Source organism: Cervus elaphus, chromosome 23 (assembly GCF_910594005.1).
Source record: "Cervus elaphus chromosome 23, mCerEla1.1, whole genome shotgun sequence".
Lineage (NCBI taxonomy): Eukaryota > Metazoa > Chordata > Mammalia > Artiodactyla > Cervidae > Cervus > Cervus elaphus.
In genome coordinates, this window is record NC_057837.1 from 20807762 (window position 1) to 20833472 (window position 25711).

Sequence of the window (25711 nt, forward strand, 5' to 3'; positions counted from 1 at the left end):
TGTCCACAGCCTAAATCTCCCTCAGAATAAAAGGGCTCCTCCCCCAGGGGCTGGGACTGTTGGCAGCTAATGCTGCTTAGCAGATTCTCTCTCTAGAAATTGCTTTCAAGTGGGTTGACTTGCCAAGGGAATACCTCTCCTTGGAGCCCGCCCACATCTGCAGTCTGGTCACTGCAGAGCCTAAAAGCTCAGCGCTCTTTCCTCGGTGTAGGACGGTGCTGGGCCGTCCCAGTGTCTAGGCTCCCTGTGTGGCTGGCTGAGGCCTCTGTTGTGACTGCGTCACAGCTCAGCTGCTCCTTCCACTGAGTCCTTCCTTCTGTCACTTCCCTCAGGTTGTTGGTTCCCAGTGAGTTCCCCCAGGAAAATTTCTGTACCCAGATCTCTGTATCAGATCTGTTTTTACAGAGAACCTGGCACGAGTCCTGTTTCCATGAGTTCTGGCTGTTAACCCTGATTAGTTTTAGCAGCCCAAAGCCAGATCAAGGAGCTTCCCCCCCGCCACTCCCTTCTGTTTTTCCTTCTAGCCTCTGTTTCTACCAAAGCTTTACATGTGTAGATAAAAAAGAAACTAGTTAACCATAGCTAATACTTTAACTTAACACTCTATGTGCCTGGTGCTGTATTTTGTATGTTATCTTTTTATAATATCCCCAAACGACTAAGAGGAGGACTCTGCTCTTACCTGGAGAAAATGAGGGTTGCTCAGTAAAATGTTAACATTAGGAGCAGTAGGGTGAAGGACATAGGGCATTCTTTGTGTTATTTTTGCATCTTTTCTGTAAGTCTAAAATGAAGTCAGAATAGAGGGATTTGAAGACCCTAAGTAGTAGAACCAGGTTTTTAAGATTTGCAGTGTGGCTCCAGGATTCAAGTCCTTAAATACCAACCTAAATTGCCTTTGAAACAAAAGTTCTCTTGGACTCAAACCACAGCAAAATGACATGATTGTGTGCCTTTTTTGCATAGAGTGAAATGGGATGTTTATCTAGACATAGTTAGCTAAAATATTCTATTGTGGATAATAGCTTTATAAATGATCAGTCTAATATTAGCACTTAGGTTCTAATTACCTAAAAACAGGGATCTAGTTCTTGTATTATAGTTTTTGCTGTATCAGCCATAACCAAAAGCACATATGCAAGCATGAAGATGAATTTCAGTAAATACCATCCTGTCTGTATCCAAATAGATGAATATATGACTCCCACCCTTTTCTCTCTTGCTTTTTCAGTGTTGTATAGAATGAAATGGTTCAAGCAGTCTCCCTGTAGTGTTAGTTAGCACCTTATCTTTAGCACTTTGTCATCCTTAAGCTGATACTTATTCTTCCTCACAGATCCCAGTTCTTGGGATTAAGGGGAATCATTGTGTTTGAATAAGATGATTCTGTTTTTTTTTTTTTTTAAAAAAAAAAAACAATTTAGCAAGAAACTTAAAAAAAAAAAATTTAGTTAGAAACAAATATTCTTCCTACTTATTTCCAGCATGCTGACCCTTTGTATTTTCAGCACATGTTAATATGAAAAATTGATTATAGTTACTATGAAGCATAGTATAATATGATGAAGAACAAGACTGTAAAGAAAAATGGGAATAACTCAAAAGCCAATTTTCTTCAACTTGAAGCTTTGGATTAAAATGAATTAACTTATATTTCATCATGTTTACAAATAATTTATCTTATTTTTTCAGTGTATTCCCTTTTCAGGGGTAAAATATCTTTGTGTAAGAGCTTTTCCTGTTTGATTACCCAGTTAGTTGTATTCAATTATTTTGAGATGATTTTTATATGGAATTTTATTGTTTTGCTTTTAATAGATACACATAATAGTTATGCTGAGCTTGATATTATGCTGTACATGTAAGGTAAATGTAATTTTCCAATTTTTATTTTTAAAAGTATTGGGCAGGACTTCCCTGGTGGTCCAGTGGCTATGACTGTGTGCTCTGAATGCAGGGGGGACTCGGTTCAATCCATAGTCAGGGAACTAGATCTCACATGCTGCAACTAAGGATCTTGCATGCCACAGGGAAGGCTGAAGACTCCACATGCTGCAGCTAAGACCTGGTGTTGCCAAACAAGTAAGAAAATATTTTTTTAAAAAGCACTTGGGAAACAATGTGATAAAAGGGAAATAAAATCAAGTCAGGAGCTAGAATACCTGGATTCTAAAGATCAAATTTTCCATTAAGGGATCTAGTGACTTTGTGGATGTTACTTAATCTTCTAATTATATATTTTTTCATCAGAACAGTGAAATGACCTATAAACTATTTCTAATTATAAAATTCTAGAAATTCCATTTTTCACTCACAGTTGAACTCTACAGTTCTTGTTGCATGTTATAAGTCACAGAAATCCTTCTTATTAAGAAACTTAAATTTAGTTTTATCATATCTTAAAAAAGTTCAAAGCTCAGTTGTGTCTTACTCTTTGTGACCCCATGGACTGTAGCCTGCCAGGCTCCTCTGTTCATGGGATTTTTCCAGGCAAGAACACTGGAGTGGGTTGCCATTTCCTTCTCCAGGGGATCTTTCTGACCCAGGAATTGAACCCAGGTCTCTGCACTGCCAGAAGACTCTTTACCATCTGAGCCACCAGGGACACCCATCATATGTTTAAAAGCTTTCCTAAACTTTTATTGTTACCATGAATTTCAATGATTTTTGAGTCCCTAATGCACATTTAAGATCAGAGTTTGTTTTTTATTTCCTTTCAGATAATTCAAATTCTACTGATAGATAGCAACAGCTCTACTGTTGTATATTTTAGAGATGGCCATTTAGTTCCTCTTTTTTTTTTTAATATCAGCAAAATGTGATGAGAATACTAAAAGTAATTAATTTCCTGAAAGAAATGGAACATAGACAGTAAAATTAACTTGTAATTATAATCTCTCTGTGTAAATTTTAACTTAAGTGCTAATTCATATCTATATTAATTTGTTCACTGATTTTAGGCCCTCCATTGCTTCAGGCACTATGCCACTTGGTGGCGATACAAATACAAGTAGTGGAAGGTCATTGTCCTCATGGAGCTCACATTCTAAAGTGAGACAGAGATACTCAAGCAAATAGTTACAATAAAAATTATTTTTTTTAGAAGAGTGACTTCTTGACTAGGAATAGTGTTATCAAGGCAGGAGTTGTATGATTTACCTATCTATACAGTATCTATAGGTGATCGCCCATGTTGGGGCTGAGGGTCAGGATTAAAGAGCCATAGAGGCTGATGCAAATATACACAGATGAGAACCAGCTTGCTGATTGGAAGAACCACCAAGCACTTCTATAATTCACGGTGCATGAAGTTTGAGGCAGAGGAAGGTAGACAGAAGCCAGAGCAGGGAATGACTCACTTGTCATGGTCACAAATGTGTACACTGACCATGAGCTAATAAGCACCATTGAAGGTTTTAATCAGTTTAGTGAGCCGATCAAAAGTGATCCATCACTTTTGGATCACTCTATCCAAAAGTGGTCCACTTTAGGATCACTTTCAGATCCATCACTCTGTTAGCTGTGAGGAGAACATTTTTGAAGTAGGGCTTACCATTAAAAAATAAGCAATTATATACATGCATATACATATATATGTATTATGTGGTATTTGTATATGCATATGTACGTAGCTTAGGTAGGAGACAGCGAGAGCCTAAGCTGGGAACATGGGCTAATATAGATGGAATGAAAAGGATTCAAGAAATATTTAGAAAGTAATGCCACTGAGGCTTGCATGTGTGGTGTGAATGATGGGGAATAGTCCAGAATAATTCAAGATTCTGCTGGTAACAACAGTAGGCGCCGTCAGTTGAAATATAGAACAGAGCAAAAGAGAGGAAATTTTAGGGAGAAAGATGACTTGTTGAAAGACATTTTAGAGCTTTGAGGGCCATCAGAAACTCTGAGGGACATTTCTTTTTGGGAAAAAAAAGTCTCAACTTTAGGGTTGGGGGAAAAAAGAAGTCTGAAGTTTAGGGAAGTGTGGAGTGAAAGGAGGTTTGGGGTAATCAACATATTGGTGGTAGTTGAAAGTATAAAATTGATTCATGCAGAGAGAATGTTTGAAGTGGGAAAACCAAAGAGTAGGTAAAATTAGGTGACTCGTCAATGTACTTAAGTAGTGCTTAATTAACCTAGATGTTCTTAAAAGGTGCACGTCTGCATTTCTTATAAGGTAAGGGAAAATATTTCTCAGTTCCCTCTTAAGGTGAATAGGACCCTATTTTGGATACCTGGGCACCACTTCTCAATCTTTTGGGCACATATTTTATTTTAGCTTCTGCTGTAACAGACAGTTCTTCATAAACTTCCACTAGGGCTAGAACCACTTTGTTCAGGCGTAATAGGACAACACTTGCCTGGACTGGCCCACAGCTCATGGCTTCTGTTGCTTAGGAGGTGGGATATTCATACAGGTGCTGCCCAAGAGTGTGGGAAAGTTCATTCCCTGGGACCCCCTTCATGACCAGTATGGGATGAAGCCCTTCCCTTCGCCCTAATGGATTGGATGTTTCTTAGACCATTCCATTCAGCTCCTCAGAAGGCCTATGAGATTCCATCACAGTGATAGCCAAGTTGCTAAGTCATTCTTTTAAGCTGCCTTCCTTCCTTTTGTGTCTCACTCTGCTCCTCCTCCTTCCTTCCTTCCTAAATTCTCAAAATATTTACTTTCACTATTAGGGAAGATAGTTTGATATTCTAATTATATATCCCAAATCTAGATTCCTACCTCTAAAACCACCAAACACATATAAAATGGAAGATTGCTGTATAGAAAATTTGGCTTTATGGATTTCACTATACTTTCCCCAAATACTTCAAAATCTTATCACACACTTTTACCTTTCCTTTTTGTATGCTTCACCTAAGAGGAAGATTCACCCCAGGTTATATGTAAGAATAGAGTACATGAAATACATTTTATATTTCAAAAGTTTATCTAAGACTTTTAAAATTGAAAGGATCTACAACTATTCCTAACACATTTTTTTTCCAGGTTTGGAACTAAATTGAGCACAGACTCTTAAACTTTACTTTGATAGAAAGGAAGTAAGTTTCTAAGTTTCTAAAAAAAGGCAGCTTTAAAACAGTTCAATCTAAATTATTTGGTGTTAAGTGATTTGTTGAGATATTTTTATATTTTTTTAATTTAAATAAGTATATAGTTAAAAAATGAAAGATTATGAAAGGACCTTTTAATTGTTATTGATTCTGACAGGCAAAACACTTTTAATCTGTATCAGCCATTTGCTGACTTTTCTTGTTAAGAGCAAAGTGATTAATATTTTAGATATCATGAGCCATAGCGTTGCTCTCCTGACTACTCAACGGAGTCATGGTAGAATGAAGGCAACTTTTGTTGTTGTTGGGCTTCTTTGGTGGGTCAGCAGTTAAGAACCTGCTTGCCAGTGCAGAAGACATGGGTTCGATCCCTGGGTCAGGAAGATCCCCTGGAGAAGGAAATGGCAGCCCACTCTAGTATTCTTGCCTGGGAAATCCCATGGACAGAGGAGCCTGCTGGGCTACAGTCCGTGGGGTCACAAAGAGTCAGAGATAACTGAGTGACTAAACAACAGCAACAAATGGGGTGTTCCAGTTGAGAAAACAAACATTTTTAAAATAAAGATTCCAATTAAAAGGGGGAAAAAACACTTAAGTTATGACTTTGTTGAGTCCTGATCTTTACAGAAAGCCACTATGGAGTTCACAAGATCATTATACACTTTAATATTATAATAGAAGTAGAATTGTTGTTCATCCGTAGATATGTTGTATGTCATCCTTAGGTATGATTCTTTGTTTTTCTTATGTTGGCCACATTACCAATTGGAATGTAACTTTGAGTATTTCTGCTTTATGATTTATTTAGGCCTGTTAAAAAGGCTGCATAGTTAGACCATGCTTTCAGGCCTTTTTTATCTTACCCCGGAGTCAGATCACACTGATTGTTAACTGAAAGGTATATTGGGAATTGTATCAATCATTCCCAATCATCTCGGTTTAGAAATATATACTAAAAACAAGTCTTCTGCTTGCTCAGAAAGGTAGGATGTGGAGTAATGGTTTTCTGATGAGGTGAAAACAAAATATATGTTTTCAGAAGGATTGACAGAATAGGTTGAAAAGAGGTCGCTAACACAAGGATGGAGGAGATGTAAAGAGAATGAGACTGAGGGTTTGACAGAGCAACCTTGCCTTTTGACTCTCCGACTCTTATGAATTATATGAAAGTGAATGTCCTATACTAAAATTATACTGAAGGAAACACTTTCATAATCTGTATGTATGACTTTCCATTCTCCTATCTAAAATGTGTCCAAAACAGTCTAGTTTTTAAAAATAATCCTTTAATCCAGGATTTAAGACTTTAGGTGGTATCTTTTTTATTACCACGTGACATCATGCTGTTTGTACATATGATTTTCTACTTTTATTCCTCCACTGATTGCTTCCTCAGGTGTCTTACCTTCCCTTGCTTACTTAGACAATTTCATGTGAAATTTCATGTGAAAAAAAAAATTAATTTTTAAGAGATTAGTGATAGCTGAAGCTTTGGTTTCCATGGGATTCAAAATGAAGAAAGTTCTAGGGCTAATGACTTTTTTAACGCCATTGCTTACTTGCATTTTCTATAGAACCAACAGACATGAGTATGTGACTCAGAGAGCAAGCTGTATATATGCATATTTAGAGTTTAGATTTCCTTTGGCAGTTATTAAAAAGTTCATCTACCCACCAGAAAAAAAAATGTAAACTCGTCATTCTGTATCTTGTTCTCTTTAACAAATATGAAAAGCTGTGGCCTTGGATGTGAGTTAAGAACAAGGACAGCTGTCCCTGATTGGTGGCCACCTGTCTGTACCTCCCACAGAGGCTCCATGAACTGGGATGATCCAGGACAGAGCAATGAGGGTGTTATCTCAACCAACTTAACTCACTTTTCAGTGTATTAGAGTGCCTGTTGATTTCTATCAGTAAACTTGCTATGTATGTATATTGCTGATTCATTTCGTTGATCAGCAGAAAGGAACATTGTAAAGCAATTGTATTCCAATAAAAAAGTAGAAGAAAGAAATACATAAAAAAAAAGTCCTGAGGATGGGGACTTCCCTAGTGCTCCAGTGGTTCAGACTTTGCCTTCCAATGCAAGAGGTGCAAGTTCGATCCCTGGTCAAGTAGCTAAGATCCCACTTCCCTTGTGGCCAAAAAGCCAAAACATTAAACAGAAGCAATATTATAACAAGTTCAATGAAGACTTAAATCCTGGGGATGAAAAGCAGGTGTAAATGAACTCTACCACACTAAGTGGCTTCCATATTGTTCTAGTTTTAATTTTGTTTCAGTATTGAAATTTTGCCATTCAAGGAGGCTCACCCTAATGCACTTAAGCTTGAATACTGAGAGCTGACTATGAGATGCAGTGGTAATTTTAGGTATAGAATAGGTGATGGTAGAGAACTAGAGAAAATAGAATGGATTCTTAGGAAGTAGAAACTTATAGGGTGTTTATCAAAATTAAAAATAATTTTTCCTTCAAGGCTTTAGTTGATATACAGGAGGCCACAAAATACAGCTAGAGATCCTCCATGATTTCAGGAAAAAGATAGCAAACATTTCCTTTTGAGCAAGAAAATAAGTCTGTGCATAATGTACATTCTCCTGGTAGCACTGTGTAGACAGAAACTGGTTTAAATGGCATTTATTTATTATGTCTTATCTCCGTTATTAGGCAGAATACTTTTCATCTCTTAGGTATTTATGTGTGTGTGTGGTGAAGTGTCTCAGTTATCTTATAAAGAACTTTATTTCTCTGGGAATCTACTTTATTCTTTTAAACACAGAATTTAGATTGGATTAGTAGTTCCCAAATTTTCTTAGTTATCAAAACCATCTGGATCATTAAAAAAAAATACAGGTTCCCTCATGCACTGTATCAGAAACCCCAGAGGGAGAGTCCTATGAATCTGCACTTTTAATAGAAACCTTTGGTGATTCTGATGGTGAGACAAGTTTAGGAGATAGTGGATTAAATGATGTCTAAATTAGGTGTTACCGTTATTTAATGTCTGAATTTATTTTTAAAAATACCTGGAGATGTAAATGTGACTGTTCATTCAAGTTTATCACTTAAATGGCATCAAGAGGCCTATTTTCTCTCTTAAGTTGCATTTAAAAAACACCAGCTTGGGATTTTCCTGGTGGTTCAGTGGCTAAGACTCCTTGCTTCCAAAGCAGGCGACCCAGATTAGATCCCTAGTCAAGGAACTAGATTGTATATGCCACAACTAAGCACAACCAAATAAATTAAAAAAAAAAAACGAAAGGAAATGTGGGCAATGACATCTGGCATCAAGAGTAACATGTATAGTTTTAGTTGAAATTGGTTTGGTTTTTCCCTGTAATAGTCAATTCTTACCGCATGCTTATCAGGGTGCGGGTGCTGGGTGCACACAGCTTTGTGTCCCTCAGTGGGCCTCACGTCACGTGTCATTAAAGTCTCCAAGAAGAGACAGACATTGAAATGCACACATAACAATATAGTTAAAAATTACGTAACAATATAATTAAAATGAGAAGTTTTTAAAGGAAAATAGCTTTAGCTTGAGTGATCAAGGAAGGCTTCTCTGAGGAAGTAATAATCTAAAACTGAGACTTGAAATGGGATTTTTAATTCAGTCATCCCTGGGTGGATATTATGAGATGCAGAAAGGACAGATGTGTGTTATCATTGGAGTTTAAATGTGTGACCCAATTTTTCTTGCTTTTTGTCTACATCAGTTTTAAGAAGTACCCACATGGAGGTAGGGGGTAGCTTTGGAGCTTTTTCCTTTCACAAGGAGATTGAGGGGCATGTGATATTTTTGTGAAAAGACATACTGTAAGTCAATAAACTGCGGTTCTACTCCTTTTCCTTTAAATATTATTTTTAATAGTATGGAGGATAAAATGTGAGTTTTAATTGAAAAAAAGATAACCTTTAAAATTTCAAAACTATGCTTCTTAAATGAGAAGTTAATTTTGGCACATGTGAACCAGTCACTCAGTATTGCATCTCATTCTGTTAAAATTCTATTATATCTTATTGTGTCATTTTAAAATAATAAAACCACAGTTTTCTGAACTTTTAAGTCAATAATTCCAAACCTGCATCACTTTTCTCTGATATTGACCAGGTTTTTTTTTCAATTAAATGCTTCTTTGTAACCACCAATCAAATTGGTTCTGTATAAATTCTTAGAACTAGGGAAATTGAGAACTATTTGTCTTCATTCACATAATTGATGAGATGTGTAATGGGTTATGGTCTAGATGAGTCCCCCGAGGATACTGTAATATAGCATGTGAATGTGTCCAGTTTCAAGTAGCAAATTAATTTCAAATTGATCAACATTTATCCCTTTTAAGATCTAATTAGGCAAGTTCCAGAAAGGCACTGTTAAGAATTGATGGGGAGGGAAAAACTTGCCCAAATTTTGACTCTTCCTGTATGTCTAAAATGGTATAGAGAGAAAAGTAGCAGAAATAAGCTTTGTGGCTTGCCAACCCTTTAAAAACTGTGGAAAGCAATTCCAAATAATGTGACCTGAATACTCAGAGTTTTTCTTTTTTTTAGGTTTCTGTCTCTTTCATTCAAGAAGAAGAATAGAAAAAAATTTTATCTGAATAAAGCTTGTATGAAGTTTTCAGTGACCTTATTTCTTCAACCCCATTCTTTGCTTCTTGATTTTTAAAAAATCTCTACTGTTAGTATAGCAGAAGCTTTCATGGGAAAAGATTTTTGTGGGTGGAAAAGGAGCTGGGCCAACAGCAGGTGGATAACCATCTCTGAGAGACTCTAACAAGTTACTCTGATTCAGTTCAGAAGAGTATAAAATGAGGTATAAGAGGAAAGGAGGCTGAATTTAGATAAATATTTCAATTTTTACATACATGAAGGGATCATCATACTTCCACAAATTAAGTGTATTGGGAGATTAGCCCTGTCCATCTTCCCCTTTGGGAGACAGTTCTCCATGCATTTTTTTTTAACTTTTTTTTATTGTATATGTATTAGAGCTGATTAATAATGTTATGATAGTCTCAGGCGCACAACCAAGTGGCTCAGCCGTATATATACATGTATCCATTCTCTCCCGAACTCCCCTCCCACCCAGGCCTCTCCTGCATTTTGTATGTCCTGCGTTGTTCAGCTTCTGAGCAAAGAATCTATAGCATAGAGTTTACCCTGAGACATTTGCTTGTGTTCCACAGTTACTTACCTACCTAGAGCCCATCTCCTTTCTCCCCTCCTGTTTCCCCCTCCTCCTCCTTGTCCTTCAGTTGTGCCTGCAACTATAACAACTAGAATCTCCTAATGTTGGGGTTCTTCTTCTATTATGCAGCCCACCACTCATGCAGAAAAATGCCTGGCGCTTATCATGCTTCCCTGTAGGAAGTGGGAAAGACATTTCTCTGGCTGATGTTTTTTGCCATCTCTCTAAGTCAAGTCTCTTGTATCTTCTCTCAGTATATGTATATGAAACAGTGACAGGCTAACTTGTTAGCTTGAAAGTAGGGTAAAGTCTCAGACCCTTCATGGTTTCTAACCTAACCAGCATGCACAAGGAATTGCAAACCCAAGTGCCCATGGAAACCAGGCAAGGGGTGTGAATTAAGAGAATTGGTTTGGGTGTAAAATAATTAATGGCAACTGACTTTCAGCCTTAGAGTTAGGTGTGATAGGGAGTAATGGGGACTGCAGCAACTACAGGCAGTATCTTCTTGAGAAATATCCTGCCTTAGAAGTATTTGCTGGGACTTCCCTGGTGGTACAATGGTTAAGACTTCACCTTCCAATGCAGGGAGTGCAGGTGCGATCCTTGATTGTGAAGTTAAGATCTTGAAAAGCCAAAATATAAAACAGAAGCAATAATGTATTCAATAAAGACTTTTTAAATGGTCCACATCAAGAAAATCTTTTTTTTTTTTTAAGAAGTATATGGCAACCTATTCTACTTGACATATGTTTCCCTTATAGCTCAGTTGGTAAAGAATCCACCTGCAATGCAGGAGACCCCTGTTCCATTCCTGGATTAGGAAGATCTGCTGCAGAAGGGGCAGGCTACCCACTCCAGTATTTGTATTCTTGGGCTTCCCTTGTGGCTCAGCTGGTAAAGAATCCGCCTGCAGTGTGGGAGACCTGGGTTCGATCCCTGGGTTGGAAAGAGTGCCTGGAGAAGGGAAAGGCTAACCAACCCAGTATTCCAGCCTGGAGAAGTCCATGGACTATACAGTCCATGGGGTTGCAAAGAGTTGGACATAACTGAGCCACTTTCACTTTTCTACTTGAAAGCACTGCTGGGGTTAAACTAAGTTCACAAGAACTGAACCGTCACCGTTGAGTCTCTTCTGTCATTGATGATGAGAAACGCCAGGACAGAGAAGACTTTTTTTCCTTCTTGGTAACCAGGGGAACAGTTGGCATAACGCCAAAGTACACTTGCACAGAAAAACTGAATTCTTACCAATATTGTAGAGCCTGACAAGAAGAAACATGGCATTTTTTTAGATATATAAGCTGAGTCATACGGTAGTTTTAGTTTTTTGAGAAAACTCCATAGAGTCTTCCATAGTGGCTGTGCCAATGTACGTCCCCACCAACAGTGTGGGAGGGCTTCCCAGGGCGCTCAGTGGTTAAGAATCCGCACACCAATGCGGGAGACTTGGGTTCTATCCCTGGGATGAGAAGAACCCCTGGAGGAGGAAATGGAAACCCATTCCACTACTCTTACCTGGAAAATCCCTGGGACAGAGGAACCTGGTGGGCTGCAGTATACGGGGTCGCAAAGATTTGGACATGACTGAGCATACAGACACACGCATCTGTGTAGGAGGGTTCCCTTTCCACCGCATCCTAGCCAACATTTGTTACTTGTGTTCTTTTTGATGAGAGCTGTTCTGACGAGTGTGAGGTAATATCTCATTATGGTTTTAGTTTGCATTCTCCTGAAGCTTAGTGATGTGGAGCATCTTTTCCTATGCGTGTTGGCCATCTGCATTTCCTCTTAGGAAAATTCAGCTCTTCTGCCCATTTTTTAAAATTAGGTGGCTTGTTTTCCCGATATTGAGTTGTAGAAGCTGTTTATATATGTTGGATATTAACCCTTTGTAGGTCACATCATTTGCAAAAATCTTCTCCCATTCAGTAGGTTGTCTTTTCATTTTGCTGATGGTTTCCTTTGCTGTGCAAAAGCTTTTCAGTTTAACTAGGCCCCATGTGTTTATTTTTTTATTTTATTTTTGTTTTAGAAGACAGATTCAAAAAAAATATTGTGATTTTTGTTGAAGAGTGTACTGCCTATGCTTTCCTCTAGGACTTTTATGGTTTCTGATCTCAGATTTAGGTCTTTAATCCACTTTTTTTTTTTTGTATATAGTGTTAGAAAATGTTCTGATTTCTTTCTTTTACATGTAGCTGTCAATTTTCCCAGAAACACTTATTGAAGAGACTATCTTTTCTCCATTGTATATTCTTACCTCCTTTGTCATTCTTTAATTTACCGTTAAGTGCACGGGTTTATTTCTGCCAACCATTTTTCATAGTGACTGTATCATTTTGGATTCCCATCATCAATGCATTGGAATTCCAGTTGCTCCACACAGGATTTGTGCTTTTTATAAATTTTAAGCAAGAATTTCAAGTTTTTCTGAAGATGAGTTATGTTAAAAATTGATATATATTATCCTGGAATTTTGTAATTTTTTCCCCAATGCAGGGTGGTTAAACTATGGCAGGCTGACTCCATTCCATTTTTCCTTTCTTTTGAGTTAATAGAATATGTGTATATGTACATATGTACATATATATAACTCGTATATGAATTAATATGCATATGCTAGGAAATTGAAGGTATTTTGGTAAAAAATATGATTAAATTCTGTCTTACACATGAATGATTAGTTTCTATATCATGTAAACACTTTGGTGAATAACTCAGTTTCCTCAATATGGAAAAGAATCTATTCAGACAAGTCTTTAGAGGCTTATTAATATAAGAGTCTTTGGCTATATTAGAGCTAAAATTTCCAATGTAGCTGACAAAGCCACTCCATCTTTCTTTGGAGCATGCAACAGCCCATGAAAAGAACAAGTTAAAAGGGCTGGATTACTTTATAAAATTTCCAAGCCAGTAATAGTTCTCATGTAAGTAGAATTGGCCTCTGCAGATAATACAGGTCATTCAGACCTAACTGGAATTTTCAATTGCCTTTTAAGTCATTCAGTAAGGTGCTAATGAAACTTAGGAGGAAAATTTGGCTTCCCTAATGTCCAGAGTGGCAATACTGCCTTACATACAATAACATTAGTGTTTTAATATCCTTCCATTTATTCTGGGAAAAACACCAGGAGAGAAAGTGAATTTTCCAGAATAGAGACACTTGGGTTTGCTCTTTCTTGTGACTAGTTTCTTAGGATAATTTGCAAAGCTTTTTGCAAGACTGAAATAAATACAGGACAGAAGTAGAGTTGAACTTTAACATTCATAGCTTTTCCTCAAGATATGATTTATTATCAAGTAGGCTTTTTTAATGTCTGCCTTAATTAAATATTCAAAAGAGGCTGAGACTGAAGTTATATATGCAAATTGACTTTTTTAGTATCTCATCTTGAAATTATTGTTCATTCTTTTCAAGAATGCTACCATTTAGAAGTTAGGAAATTGAAGATATTTTGGTAAAAATTATGGTTAACTTTGTCTTAGAGAAAGACCCAACTGTCCTCTGCCATGGATTATTTCTGTGTCTCCCTGTTGACAGTGCTAGTAGAAACAATATGAAAATGCTTATTGTGTAATATGAAGTAACCCCATGCAAATACTCCTTGTATAGACAGCATCCAGTCACAAATGCTGCTTACCTGGTGTGGACTGTAAATGAGAGAATTTGTAACTTTCACAAATGGCCAATTCTTGAATTTGTGACTATATAAAGACAACAGAAGGAATGCTTTGGGACCCTTGAGCCCACCCACCCATTAAAATGGAGCTGTGTGTGGTTATATACCCATATAGTTAGCTTATAGATATTTATATGTACAGTTGTGCTTATCATAGACTTGAGATTCTATTATATCAATTTTCTATTCCTTCTGACAAATAAAGCAAGATGATCATGAGCAGTATAGCCAAGTTAGTAATGCTTATTTTTAATTTATCCAAATTTTTCCTTTTTCTTACATCTTCTGAGCCTCTTGTTACCATGTTTTCTGTTGTATTGCAGTGATATTGATCCAAGGAATGTGTTAGTAATTAATTAATGTATAGTTATTAATCAGTCCTTACACCTTTTTCTTATTGTTCATCCAACTGCTGTCTTTATTTTCTATAAAATAAGAGATATTTTATTACAGTGTGTTCTGTCAAATTTTGACTGCTGACTTTTTGTTTATTAGAATACATTTGCATTCCTGTTTTCTCCCCCTGTAGTGTTTCTTTTAATCGTGCTGGTGGTGAAAAGAAGGGTGCATTTTATATTTGCAGTGATCCATTTTAAAACAGCAGGAGACTTCCTGTTATCCAGGCATTGTTAGGTGGACTGCATTTGCCCATTAGTTGAATGTATAAACCTTTTCCAAATTCATTCATTTTCTTAGTGACATATCAGGGAGAAAATTCTAGTAATTCTGAAGAAAATCTAGAAAGCTGGTAGAAGATGTCAAGAGGCTTAAGGTCAGTCATTTGACCTTTTAATTATCTTTTTTAGGGCATGAATAATGTATGAAACAACTTTTAATGGAGGATAGAATTTGAAGAACGAAATGAAATTTCAATTTCCATATATAGCATCTGTGAGGAAAAATGAAACAGAAACATATATTCCTATACTAGTGGAAAAAGGGAATGTGTTTTTTTTTTAGTTTGCTTACTGTTCTTCATTATATAACAGAATTCCTATTAAGTGTGCAACATATTTGCATGAGTATTAAAATAATTCATCATGATTAATTCTGCTGTAGTAAGTCTCAGCCCTAATTACAATCTGCCATATACTATCGTGGTTTGTCAGTATTTCATATTTTACTGGAGTTGCAGTGGAATTGCAGCTCATATAACAGCACTGATGTCATCTGAGTTCACTGTGATTAATGTGGTTCTGAAGGAGATCTAATAACGATTAGCCGGTTTCATAAAGTGTTACAGAATAAGGTCGATGTGAGAAAAATTTTAAAGCTCTTCACAATGTGCAGTCTAGCAAGTACCTCTGGCAACAAATTGGGTTTCTTGAAGGATGAAGAGATTTAACCTTGGAAACAGATGAGCTACTAGGGCAACGCTGGGCAGAGGTTCAGTAATTTGCCTTAAAGGCTCGGAGGAAAGCAAGACAAGTCTAGAATTAATGATGGAAAGTTATAAAGAAGTAGATATCAATCTGATACACTGAAATCTCAAAAAATCAAAACTTTCTCCAGCAACAGAATGGGCTTCATGGATATAATGGCCCCAGTAAGGTGTGGAGCTTCCCATGACTTGGAAGTATTTGGTAGAGAGACAAGATGCCTGCTTACGGAGAGTTTTACAAAGTATGATTTTAATGGTTCAGAAGAGGAGATTGTCTTTTGGTAAATTCTGAATTCTTTTTCAACCATGTGCATCCATAAATGAATTTTCTTCAGAATATCAACAAGTTTTTTATATTGTTCTTAGATTTCGGTGGAGGCCTCAGTGGGAGATGGCTTTACTGGAGACATTGCAATTGATGATTTGTCATTTATGGACTGCACTCTCTACCCTGGTAAGGAAGGCTATTTCAATGTATGAGTGTTTTCAAGCCTGTTTACTTGAATAAAACTTCCAAGGAAATCAATATTTCATTTCCAGAAATATTCCAAAAGTACTCTCACTTCTCTCTATTCTATTAATATATTAACCATGGAAAAGGTTGTAATTCATCAAACTCTTTGTAAACATAGTAAAGAGGTTTCAGTAAGTTGTATATATGTCCCATCACATTCAAAGTATTAGGAAAACGTGCCTGAAGTTAAACAGTAAGTCTATCATATTGTGGGGGGGGGGGGGGTGGTTATAATAACTGAACTGATTGCTTTGTAATTACATTGTTTTGGAGACTTTAGTAACTATTCAGTTACCTGCAGTGACATCTTACTCTCAGGCTGCACTTTAAACATTCCTGAGGATTGCTGCCAGCCATTTCCTTTCCAAGTTATAGACTTCTTTCCATTAAAAAAAACTAATATATTTATTCCAGATTTATATATCCATCCTCATACTTACCCCCCGAACTCTAGAAAGAAAGTGAAAGTCGCTTAGTTGTGTCTGACTCTTAGAGACTCCATGGACTATACAGTCCATGAAATTCTCCAGGTCAGAATACTGGAGTGGGTAGCTCTTCCCTTCTCCAGGGGATCTTCCCAACCCAGAGATCGAACCCAGGTCTCCCACATTGCAGGCAGATTCTTTACCAGCTGAGCTGCCAGGGAAGCCCAATAATGCTGGAACTCCAGACTGGGTACTAACCACCTATTCAATATCTAAACTTAGATGTAATGAGCATCTCAAAGATAACTAGGGAAAATAACCTAAAACAAACATGCCCCAAGGGAGATTCCAGCAGTGCATAGTGATCAAGTAGGGTAGATATCAAGCTCTTGGAAGGTGATATTGGGATTGAGACTGTAGACTCTCTAATTGCATGACAAGAGGAAGCACAGTCTCCTCCTTAGAGTGATCAGAGGTTGGGTGGTTTAAAAATCAATTGCAGTAATCCGTATGGAGAGCGCTTTCATATGCTGAAAACTTTACGTGCAATGGTCCATCAGAGTACCTGCCCCTACCCAGAGATAATCAGAGGGTTGGATTCCAATGCTTTCTGCTGTAGCTACATGTCCCAGCTCCAATTTTCCAGCTCATCATGCTGGCAGGGTAAATTATCATCCTCTGTGTAGCAGTTTCCATGGAACTCTGCAGAGTCAAACCCCTCTCTGGAAAGCCAGCAAAGATGCAATCAGAATTCAACAAGTTTACTTTTATCCCTCAATGTGTAAAAGTAAATTCTTGATGACCCATTGTCCCCTCAATCCTATCATTTTCACCTGCCTCCTTGTCTCAGTGAATGACAGTTTATCTCTAGTTGCTTATTCTTCACCAACAAATTTGATCAACCACTGGCTACATGTGTATCCATACTCCACTTCTCATTTCCCTTGCTTCTCTCCTCTTGGTCCAATTCACCAGTGTCTCTATATAGATTTTTGTGATTGCTTTTTAAATGATCTCTCTGCTTCTATCCTTGAACCATATAATCTCTTATCATAACAGCAGCCAGAATCACTGAGTTGTGTCTGACTCTTTTGTGACCCCCATGGACTGTAACCCACCAGGCTCCTCTGTCCTTGGGATTTCCCAGGCAAGAATACTGGAGTGTGTTGCCATTTCCTACTCCAGGGGATCTTCCTGACCTAAGGATCAAACCTGCATCTTCCTGCATTGGCAGGCGGATTCTTTATCACCGAGCTACGAAGGAAGCCCCATAATTCCATGTCGTTCCAAACTATATATCAGCTCTGTGTGTCCTGTCTGTCTGGGACCCAGGCTGATGGACCAAATCCTTGTCTGACACATTCTGTTTTTAAGTCAGAGGGTTAGAAAAAGAACGCACACTTAAAGATTCTATTAGGGCCTTGTGTCTCCTCGTTTCCACTGGTCAGAGCAAGGTAAGTGATCAAGCCTAACAATGGGGCACGGCAGTATTCGCTACAGCCAGGGAGCTTGGCAAGGACGGAAAATACAGAAAGTCCTTAAAAGAAAGGGAGCTGAGAAATGGTCATAATCCATGGTGGTCCAGTGGTTGGGTACCTGCCTTCCAGTGTAGGGCATGCAGGTTTGATACCCTGGTAGGGGAACTGGGAGCCCTCATGCTGCCGTACAGCTAAGGCCATGCACCACAACAGCTCTGAGCCCGTCTGCCCCAGAGACCACGTGCCACAACTAGAGAGAAGTCCGTGGGCCTCAGTGAAGATCCTGTGTGCTGCAACTAAGACCCAACAGTGCCATGAGTAAATAAGTAAATAAACATTAAAAAACACACTTCCTGAACTATTGTCTATCACTCTCCATATCATCTCATTTGATCCTGTAACCTTTTAAAAATCTGGAATAGTGCTTGGTCCATCACAGGTTGAAGAGACCTTGAGTGATAAATAGATTGGATGTGTTTGTTATCCCAATTTTGTAGAGCAAATTGAGAAGGAGATAGCCAGTCTAAGGCTGCGTAGCTATCAAATGGCAGAGTGCGGTCTTCTTCTTTGGCTCAGAATGCTTACCACTATCATCATATTGCTCGTCAAATGCATTAACCTCCCAAGGAAGAAAAAGTGATTTCCATTTTAGGGATATGAAAAACGAAACTTAAAGAGCGTAGGTGACGGGGATGAGCATACACTGTTGAAAGCTGTAGTAAGATTTTCACCTAAGGTGTCTGATTTCAGTAGCCAAATCACCTCCAACTCTTAGCTTAGGGAGAATGCCTGTAATCCCAGTGGCGGAAGGGAATAAAGAATTCAGAAAGAGAACCAGGGCATCGTGGATACTGTTGCTGCTTTAATGATTCTGCTGCATGTATTCTGTGGCTGATGTTTCCAAGGTGGAGAGGAAAGAGCTGCCAGAAACAAGGGCAGAGATGTGAAATATCAGTTACACACCATTAGTCCCAATTTTCTGGTTTACATTTTGGAAGAAAAATATGGAATTTTAAAGACTGTCTGAACTGTGTGGTTTTCATGTTGGCTTCATAACAAAAGAAACTTTGGGTTGAAACTGTAGAATCTGATGAAGCCATGTGTCTCATAAAGGAAGTTGATGTAATCTTACTAGAAGATGAAAATGAAAATAAAAATTAGGCTTTTAATAAAAATATTGCTTTTGATGATTATCAGTCAGTGGTTTGTCATGACATCACATTAGCTGAGATGGGATCAGTGTTTGTAGGATCACTTACAGACGTTGGTTTGCTTTCAGTATAAACATTATCTATGGCATGTTCCCCCTCATGATTGACAAAACAAAACAAATAAAAACTGAAAAAAAAAAAAAACCCACAAACTATTGACCTCATGTCCAAAATACAGTTTTGTAACCTGTAATTTTATTTTATACTAAAAATGGCTAAAGTGAAGTAGATCATTTCATCTTTACCCATTTCCTCAAAATCAAACTCTTCCCGCCATATCTCCCTTATTCCTTTTGGATGAACTCGGTTTTCTCTAGCAACCCAGGATTGAAATACCATAGTCATCTTTGGCTTTCCCCTTAAACTTGCCCACTTGCGGAAATCCTATTAACTCTCAACTCCAAAATATTTTTCACATCTGTTCTATTTTTTCCATTACCTCTGCCATGTCCTTGACTCAAATGATTGAGTTTCTTAACTGCAAACCTTTATTACTTTTCCTCAATAATTTTTATGCCACAAACTTAGTTTCTTTCCACTTAATCCTAGATGACTATTACTTGCTCTTTTAGGTCCTTCCTCTCTCATTTTCTAACTTCTAGTTCTTTCTAACAATTTTCAAATCCATTCTCAATTATGGACTGTATTGCCTTTGTTTCAGTACTTTGATGACAGAGATGCTAGTTTGAAATCTAATTCAGGAGGAAAATAGAGAAACAGCTGTTTAGGCAAGATTAATTACATTTCTAGGGAAAGTAGACATTCTTAACCATGCAATTGAATCGTATGATTTTTTGCATCAGTGTGTGATGATGTTGTCTATTCCCAGAGTAGATAATGATGCGGAATGATGGCAAAGTTAAATAGCTTTCCCTTCACCTTGAATTAGACCTTCAGAGTAGATTATTTTGGAAGAATTGTTGCCAGACATTCAGATTTAAAAATATTATCGCAGAGGAAGTATCTGTTTTGCATTATGCCTTCCATCTTCAATCAGAAAAGCAAGAAGTACATTTCTTTCAGCAGAACACATCCAACAGGAGTTTTCTTTCTTGTGTCCAAGATTATTGGTGAGATAGCTGAGTTATTTGGAAGAATAGATCTGTGATGACATGGCATCACGACATACTGTTTGCCAACTGAAAGAAAAATCACCTATATACTTTTCTGTTTTTTTTTTTTTTTAATTTGCACTTTCCATTTTGTATTGGAGTATAGCAAATTAACAATGTTGTGATAGTTTCAGGTGAACGGCAAAGGCACTCAGCCATACATATACATGTATCCATTCTTCCCCAAACTCCCCTCCCATCCACACTGCCTCATGGCATTGAGCAGAGTTCCATGTGCTGTATAGTAGGTTCTTGTTGGTTATCCATTTAAAATATAGCAATGTATACATATCCATCCCCAATTCCCTAACTATCCCTTCTCCCCATCCTTCCCCCCACCGCTGCCACCAAAAGTTCATTTCCTGTCTGTGAGTCTCTGTTTTGTAAGTAAGTTCTTTGCATCATTTCTTTTTGTATTCCTCATATGAGAGCTGTCATGTGATATTTCTCCTTCTCTGACTTCACTCAATATGACAGTCTCTAGATCCATCTATGTTGCTGCAAATGGCATTATTTCATTCTTTTTAATTCTGTGTAATATTCCATTATATACATGTCCCATATTTTCTTTATCCATTTCTGTCTGTAAGTTGTGAATAGTTCTGCAATGAACATTGGGGTACATGTATCCTTTCAGATTGAGTTTTTCTCTGGATACATGCCCAGGAATGGGTACTTTACACCAGTTTAAAGTTTCAGAATTCAGCATGCATATTGCATTGATTAGTTACTAGAATTACTAATTATTAGAGTGAGTATTGGACTTCCCAGGGGGCACAGTTATAAAGAATTCACCTGCTGATGCAGGAGACGCAGGAGATGTCAGATTGATCTCTGAGTCGGGAAGTTTCTCTGGAGTTGGAAATGGCAACCCACTCCAGTATTCTTGCCTGGAATGTTCCAAGAGGAGTCTGTGGGATGTAGCCCATGGGGTCGCAAAGAGCTGGACATGACTGAACATGCATAAGGAACAAGAATGAGCATCACAATCCAAGGTATTCATATTGTATTTTTCCAAGGAAAGTTGTTACTAAGTCAGGGGCATTTCTTGCATCTGATGATACCTTAAGATTGAGAAACCATATTAACTCTTTAGAGAATGCTTAGCAACAGTTTTTACCATGTTCCTCTCCTACCCACCAAGTAATTTTTGCTTTGCTGCCAAATGGGCCGAGTTATGGAATTTTTGACCTCTCTCCTTTGCCTACACATCTTACCAGCTTTATTTGTGCTTGATTAAGTCTCCCTTCCTTCTACAAAGGGTGGTGTTTGTTTCAGTGGCAAAATGCGTGTGTTGTATTGTGTATGCTTTTAAGATATCACAGGCAGCTTTTTACTTTCTAATACTAAGTTGTTTGGTGTGCCCATTACATTTATCTCAGGATAATAAATTTCATGAAAGCATTATGCTTTGGAAAAAATCTGTATTTTGAAAGGGAATACAGATTCTGAAAAAATTTTAGAAATGCTGGAAATATTTCTTCAAGGCATAAATGAAGAAATTTGAGACTCAGTGATTATAATCTGAAATATTCTTGTTTTAGTGTTCTAGTGTAGTTTTGTAAAGTGATTTAGCATATATCCAGGGAAAAGTTTTCTCCAAAGCCTGTGGTCTATGCAACTTAATATTTTTTATTATGTCTCTAGAAAATAAAACTGGACAAATAACTGACTTATTTTAAATTTAAAACTTAAAAGTTTGTCATCTTTTATTTGAGGAAAATGCTAAATACCCCAAATGGAGAAGACTGTTAAAATGCTTAAATTTTAGCTGGAAAAAGCACTTTCCTCCAATTGTTCTTTTGGTGCTCTCAAATACAAAGATACTACACTTAAGACTGATTAATTTTGATGGAATACAGAGTAATGAGAAAAGGACAAAGAATTTCAAGATTTGAAAAGCCTAGTCAACCTCATGCAAAAATATTAGAATAAATCCAGATACAAGCTTATGGAAAGAAGAATTAGAAAAACAATAAAAAGGAAGATTATGTTAAAAATAGCCAGAGATTAAAATACAATTACAGAAGAATGGAATTAGGAAGACAGTTGGATATTATTTTCAAAGTTCTGAGAAAAAATGACGTTAGTCTAGAGCAAAGCAAAATTCTTTCAAGAATGAGCATGAAAAAAGGCACTCAGTATGACATCCACAAACAAATGAAAAAATGAATTTACTGTACCAGACTCTTACCAAATGAATGATGTAAATGTCAACATTATAAGACAGACTGAGTCAAACCAAGGCTGAGATGCAAAAGGGAGTAGACAGCAAAATAAATGAGAAGCATACAGGTAATTCTTAGCTATACTAGTGGATGACAAATGTGTGATATGACCAGAATGTTTATACACTCTTGAGGAGTATAGACATTGATGCAATTACTTTTGAAACTAGTTTGGCATTGTGTGTATTAGTCACTCAGTTGTGTCTCCTGCATTGCAGGCAGATTGAGCCACCAGGGAAGCCCCAATTTGGCATTACCTATTATAATTAAATGTGCATGCTCTGTGACCAAGCAAGTTCATACCTAGGTATATCAGGAGAAATGTACAAACAAACACCTCCTCAAACAGGATCAACTCAAGAACCACTGATGGTATAATGGCTACAAAACATATAAAAACATATGTTACATAGTCATATAGTGAACTATTATACAGTAATCAACCCCTAAACTGTGGGAACATACATTAGCTTGGGTGGGTGAATATACAATGTTAATAAAAAATTAAGTTGCAGATTATATAAAGAATGAGTCCATTCATCTAAAGTTTGATTCTCAACAATGTGACCTCATGGTCTGTAGCCTGCCAGGCTCCTCTGTCCACAGAATTCTCCAGGCAAGAATACTGGAGTGGGTTGACACTCCCTTTTCCAGGGGATTTTCCCGCCTCAGGGACTGAACCCAGGTCCTGCATTGCAGGCAGATTCTTTACTGTCTGAGCCACCAGGAATACAATACAATACATTTCACAATAAAATATAAAATGATAAGCAAGAAAAGTTTGGGTTGCACAATAGACTAATAGGTCAAAAAGTGGTCATTTGTGTGAAAAAAATTGAATGTAGATTCTTACCACAGACAATAGAGAACAATAGAGGCCATATGGAGTAAAGATCTAAATATGAAAAGTAAAGCTATCAAAACTTCATGAAAATTATCAAAGACATATTATGATATTAGAACAGGGAAGATTATTTTCAGTGCAAATTTAAAGCACAAACCATAAAGGAAATGATTGATATATTAAAGTTAGAATTCTATTATTCTGAAGGGCAACCATACAAAATGAAAAGGCAAATCATAGATTAAAAGTGCTTATTTTTCACATAGATAAATGATTGAGGATTAATATAGAAAATATAGGATTAATTTAAATTTGTGAATTAATAAGAAAAAGACAATGGATTCAACAGAGAGAGCAGAGGATGTGAATAGTCAAAACTATAGTAAAATACTTGAGTGGGCTAAAAAGTCTTAATAATTAGAGAAATACAAGTTAGAATATCACAGAATTATTTCAGGACTGTTACTGTGGCAAACATTAAAAAAAAAACTCATGATACCACGTGTTGGCTAGAATATGAGAAATGCACACATTTCTGGGTGGAAATGGTAAACCACCTTTGAAAATATCTAAAGTTGACTAATTAAATATTCTGTAACTTTGAAATTTCATTTTAAGATGACTTGTCTTGGAAATACTCTGGCATGTATTCACAAAGAGAAATGTACAAACACATCCGTTGTAGGACTTTATATTCTTACTATCCTACTTGAGAAGAGGTATACCAGCTGCAGACTATTCATACAATAAATATTGAATCTGGGTATTCATTTAATTGAATACCCTAAAGCAGATAAAAATGAATGAATTGATTCTGTATGTGTCAATAGAGAGAAATCTGAAAAGTATGTTTTGAGTAAAAAATAGAAGTTCAAAAAAATATGAATATTATTTATGTAAAATTTTCTGACACAGTATATATTTTATACAGAAAATGTTTGTTTAACATAAGGATACAAAAACATGCATTGGAGGAATTCTTACTATATTCAGGATGTTGGTTCTTCCTAAGTTGATCTATATTCTTAATGCAACCCCAGTCAAACAGAATCCCAGTAGATTATTTTGTGAATATAGAAAAACTAAATCTAAAGTGTATACCGAGAGGCAAAAGACCCGGAATATCCAATGTAGTATTGAAGGAGAACAAAGTTGGAGGACTGACACTACCAACTTCAAGACTTAATATAAAGCTTCAGTAATCAAGACAGTGCGGTAATGGTGAAAGAACAGAGAAATATTGGGTTGGCCAGGAAGTTTGTTTGGGTTTTTCCATTCCATTTTATGGTAAAATCTGAATGAACTTTTTGACCAACCCAGTATTTTATGGCAGTGACAACTTTGGCTTTAAATTCGCTGCAACTAGCATGCATATGATACAGAGATGTTATTAATAAATGCTTATTGAATAGCTTACTGTCTAAATTAATTAGCTTGTATAAATTTCTTCTAAATTCTGTAATATCAGAAATTATTATCTTAATTATATAAATACTTCTGGGTGAAGACTTTTGTTTGGGTCTGCCTTTCAGCCTTTGAATTCCAACTATGCAGGGATATCTGAAACAAACATGAGATGTTAGATTCATTAGGAAAGTGAAAGAACAAAGTTCCTTTGCATAGAGAACTTAAGGGTTTAGTCTGACCTTGACTCTGGCTCCTAATGCCAGCACCTGGGATTCCTTTGGTTCCTGAAGATCATCCAAGCCTCCCATTTATTCAGTGAGCTCTGAAGAGTTTTCAGTAATTTCCATCTGCACTTTGACTATTTTTATAATCAGAGATATCCAGAGTTATTTGCCGTTACTAAGACCATGGACCCCAATTTATATGCTTACATTAAAGTTCAGCAGATTAGCAAATGATATCAGATATTTCTTATAATGTTGGATGTGAAGCATACTTAGTAAAGTTTATCGTGTGTGATCTTTAAAGAAATGGAAAAACTGCAAAATGATACTTGTCTATTATTTCAAGGTCATTTGCCTGTGAACCTTCCAACTCCACCAGAAACTACAGTTCCAGTACCACTGCCTCCACACAACTGTACAGACTGTGAATTTGTTTGCAGGTCTGATGGTCAGTGTGTTGAAAATATCCGGAAATGTGATTTTAGATATGACTGCCCTGACCAGTCAGATGAATCCTCTTGTGGTATGTGAATTCCTAAATTTTGCATTAAATATAGCCATAAAACAGATGAGAAAACACTAGTGTAAGCTCAAGTAGTATAGTAATGTCCTAGTTAGAAGTCTTCAACCTGGTTTAAAGCAGTTTCTTAATATAAAAGGTATTTGTATGGAAAATGATGGAACAATCAGCATACATCTTCTATCATGTTCAACAAGAGGTAAGTGTCTTTAATATTTTAGATTCAAAATACTTGTTTTCATGAACTTAACTTGATTCCAGGGCTATCATTTACCAGCCCTTTTTAAATTCATCTTCGTTTTGTCTTTATTCTTCAATATCACTAAATGGAAATATTTAGAGAAGAAGCATAATACCCTCTAATAAGATGAATCTGTTCAAATTTTGCCATTGTCAAAATACACATATAAAATGAATACCATTTCAAA

At 36.8% G+C, this 25711-nt stretch overlaps 1 protein-coding gene across 1 annotated transcript in view; it reads left to right on the forward strand.

Annotated features, from left to right (window-relative positions):
• MALRD1 (MAM and LDL receptor class A domain containing 1) overlaps window positions 1-25711 on the forward strand; it is a 515151-nt gene that overhangs the window by 134024 nt on the left and 355416 nt on the right. The window contains exons 19-20 of the mRNA XM_043884605.1: window positions 15687-15774; window positions 25110-25286. Of these exons, the coding sequence (XP_043740540.1) occupies window positions 15687-15774; window positions 25110-25286 (265 nt within the window). The remainder of the gene's footprint in view (window positions 1-15686; window positions 15775-25109; window positions 25287-25711) is intronic.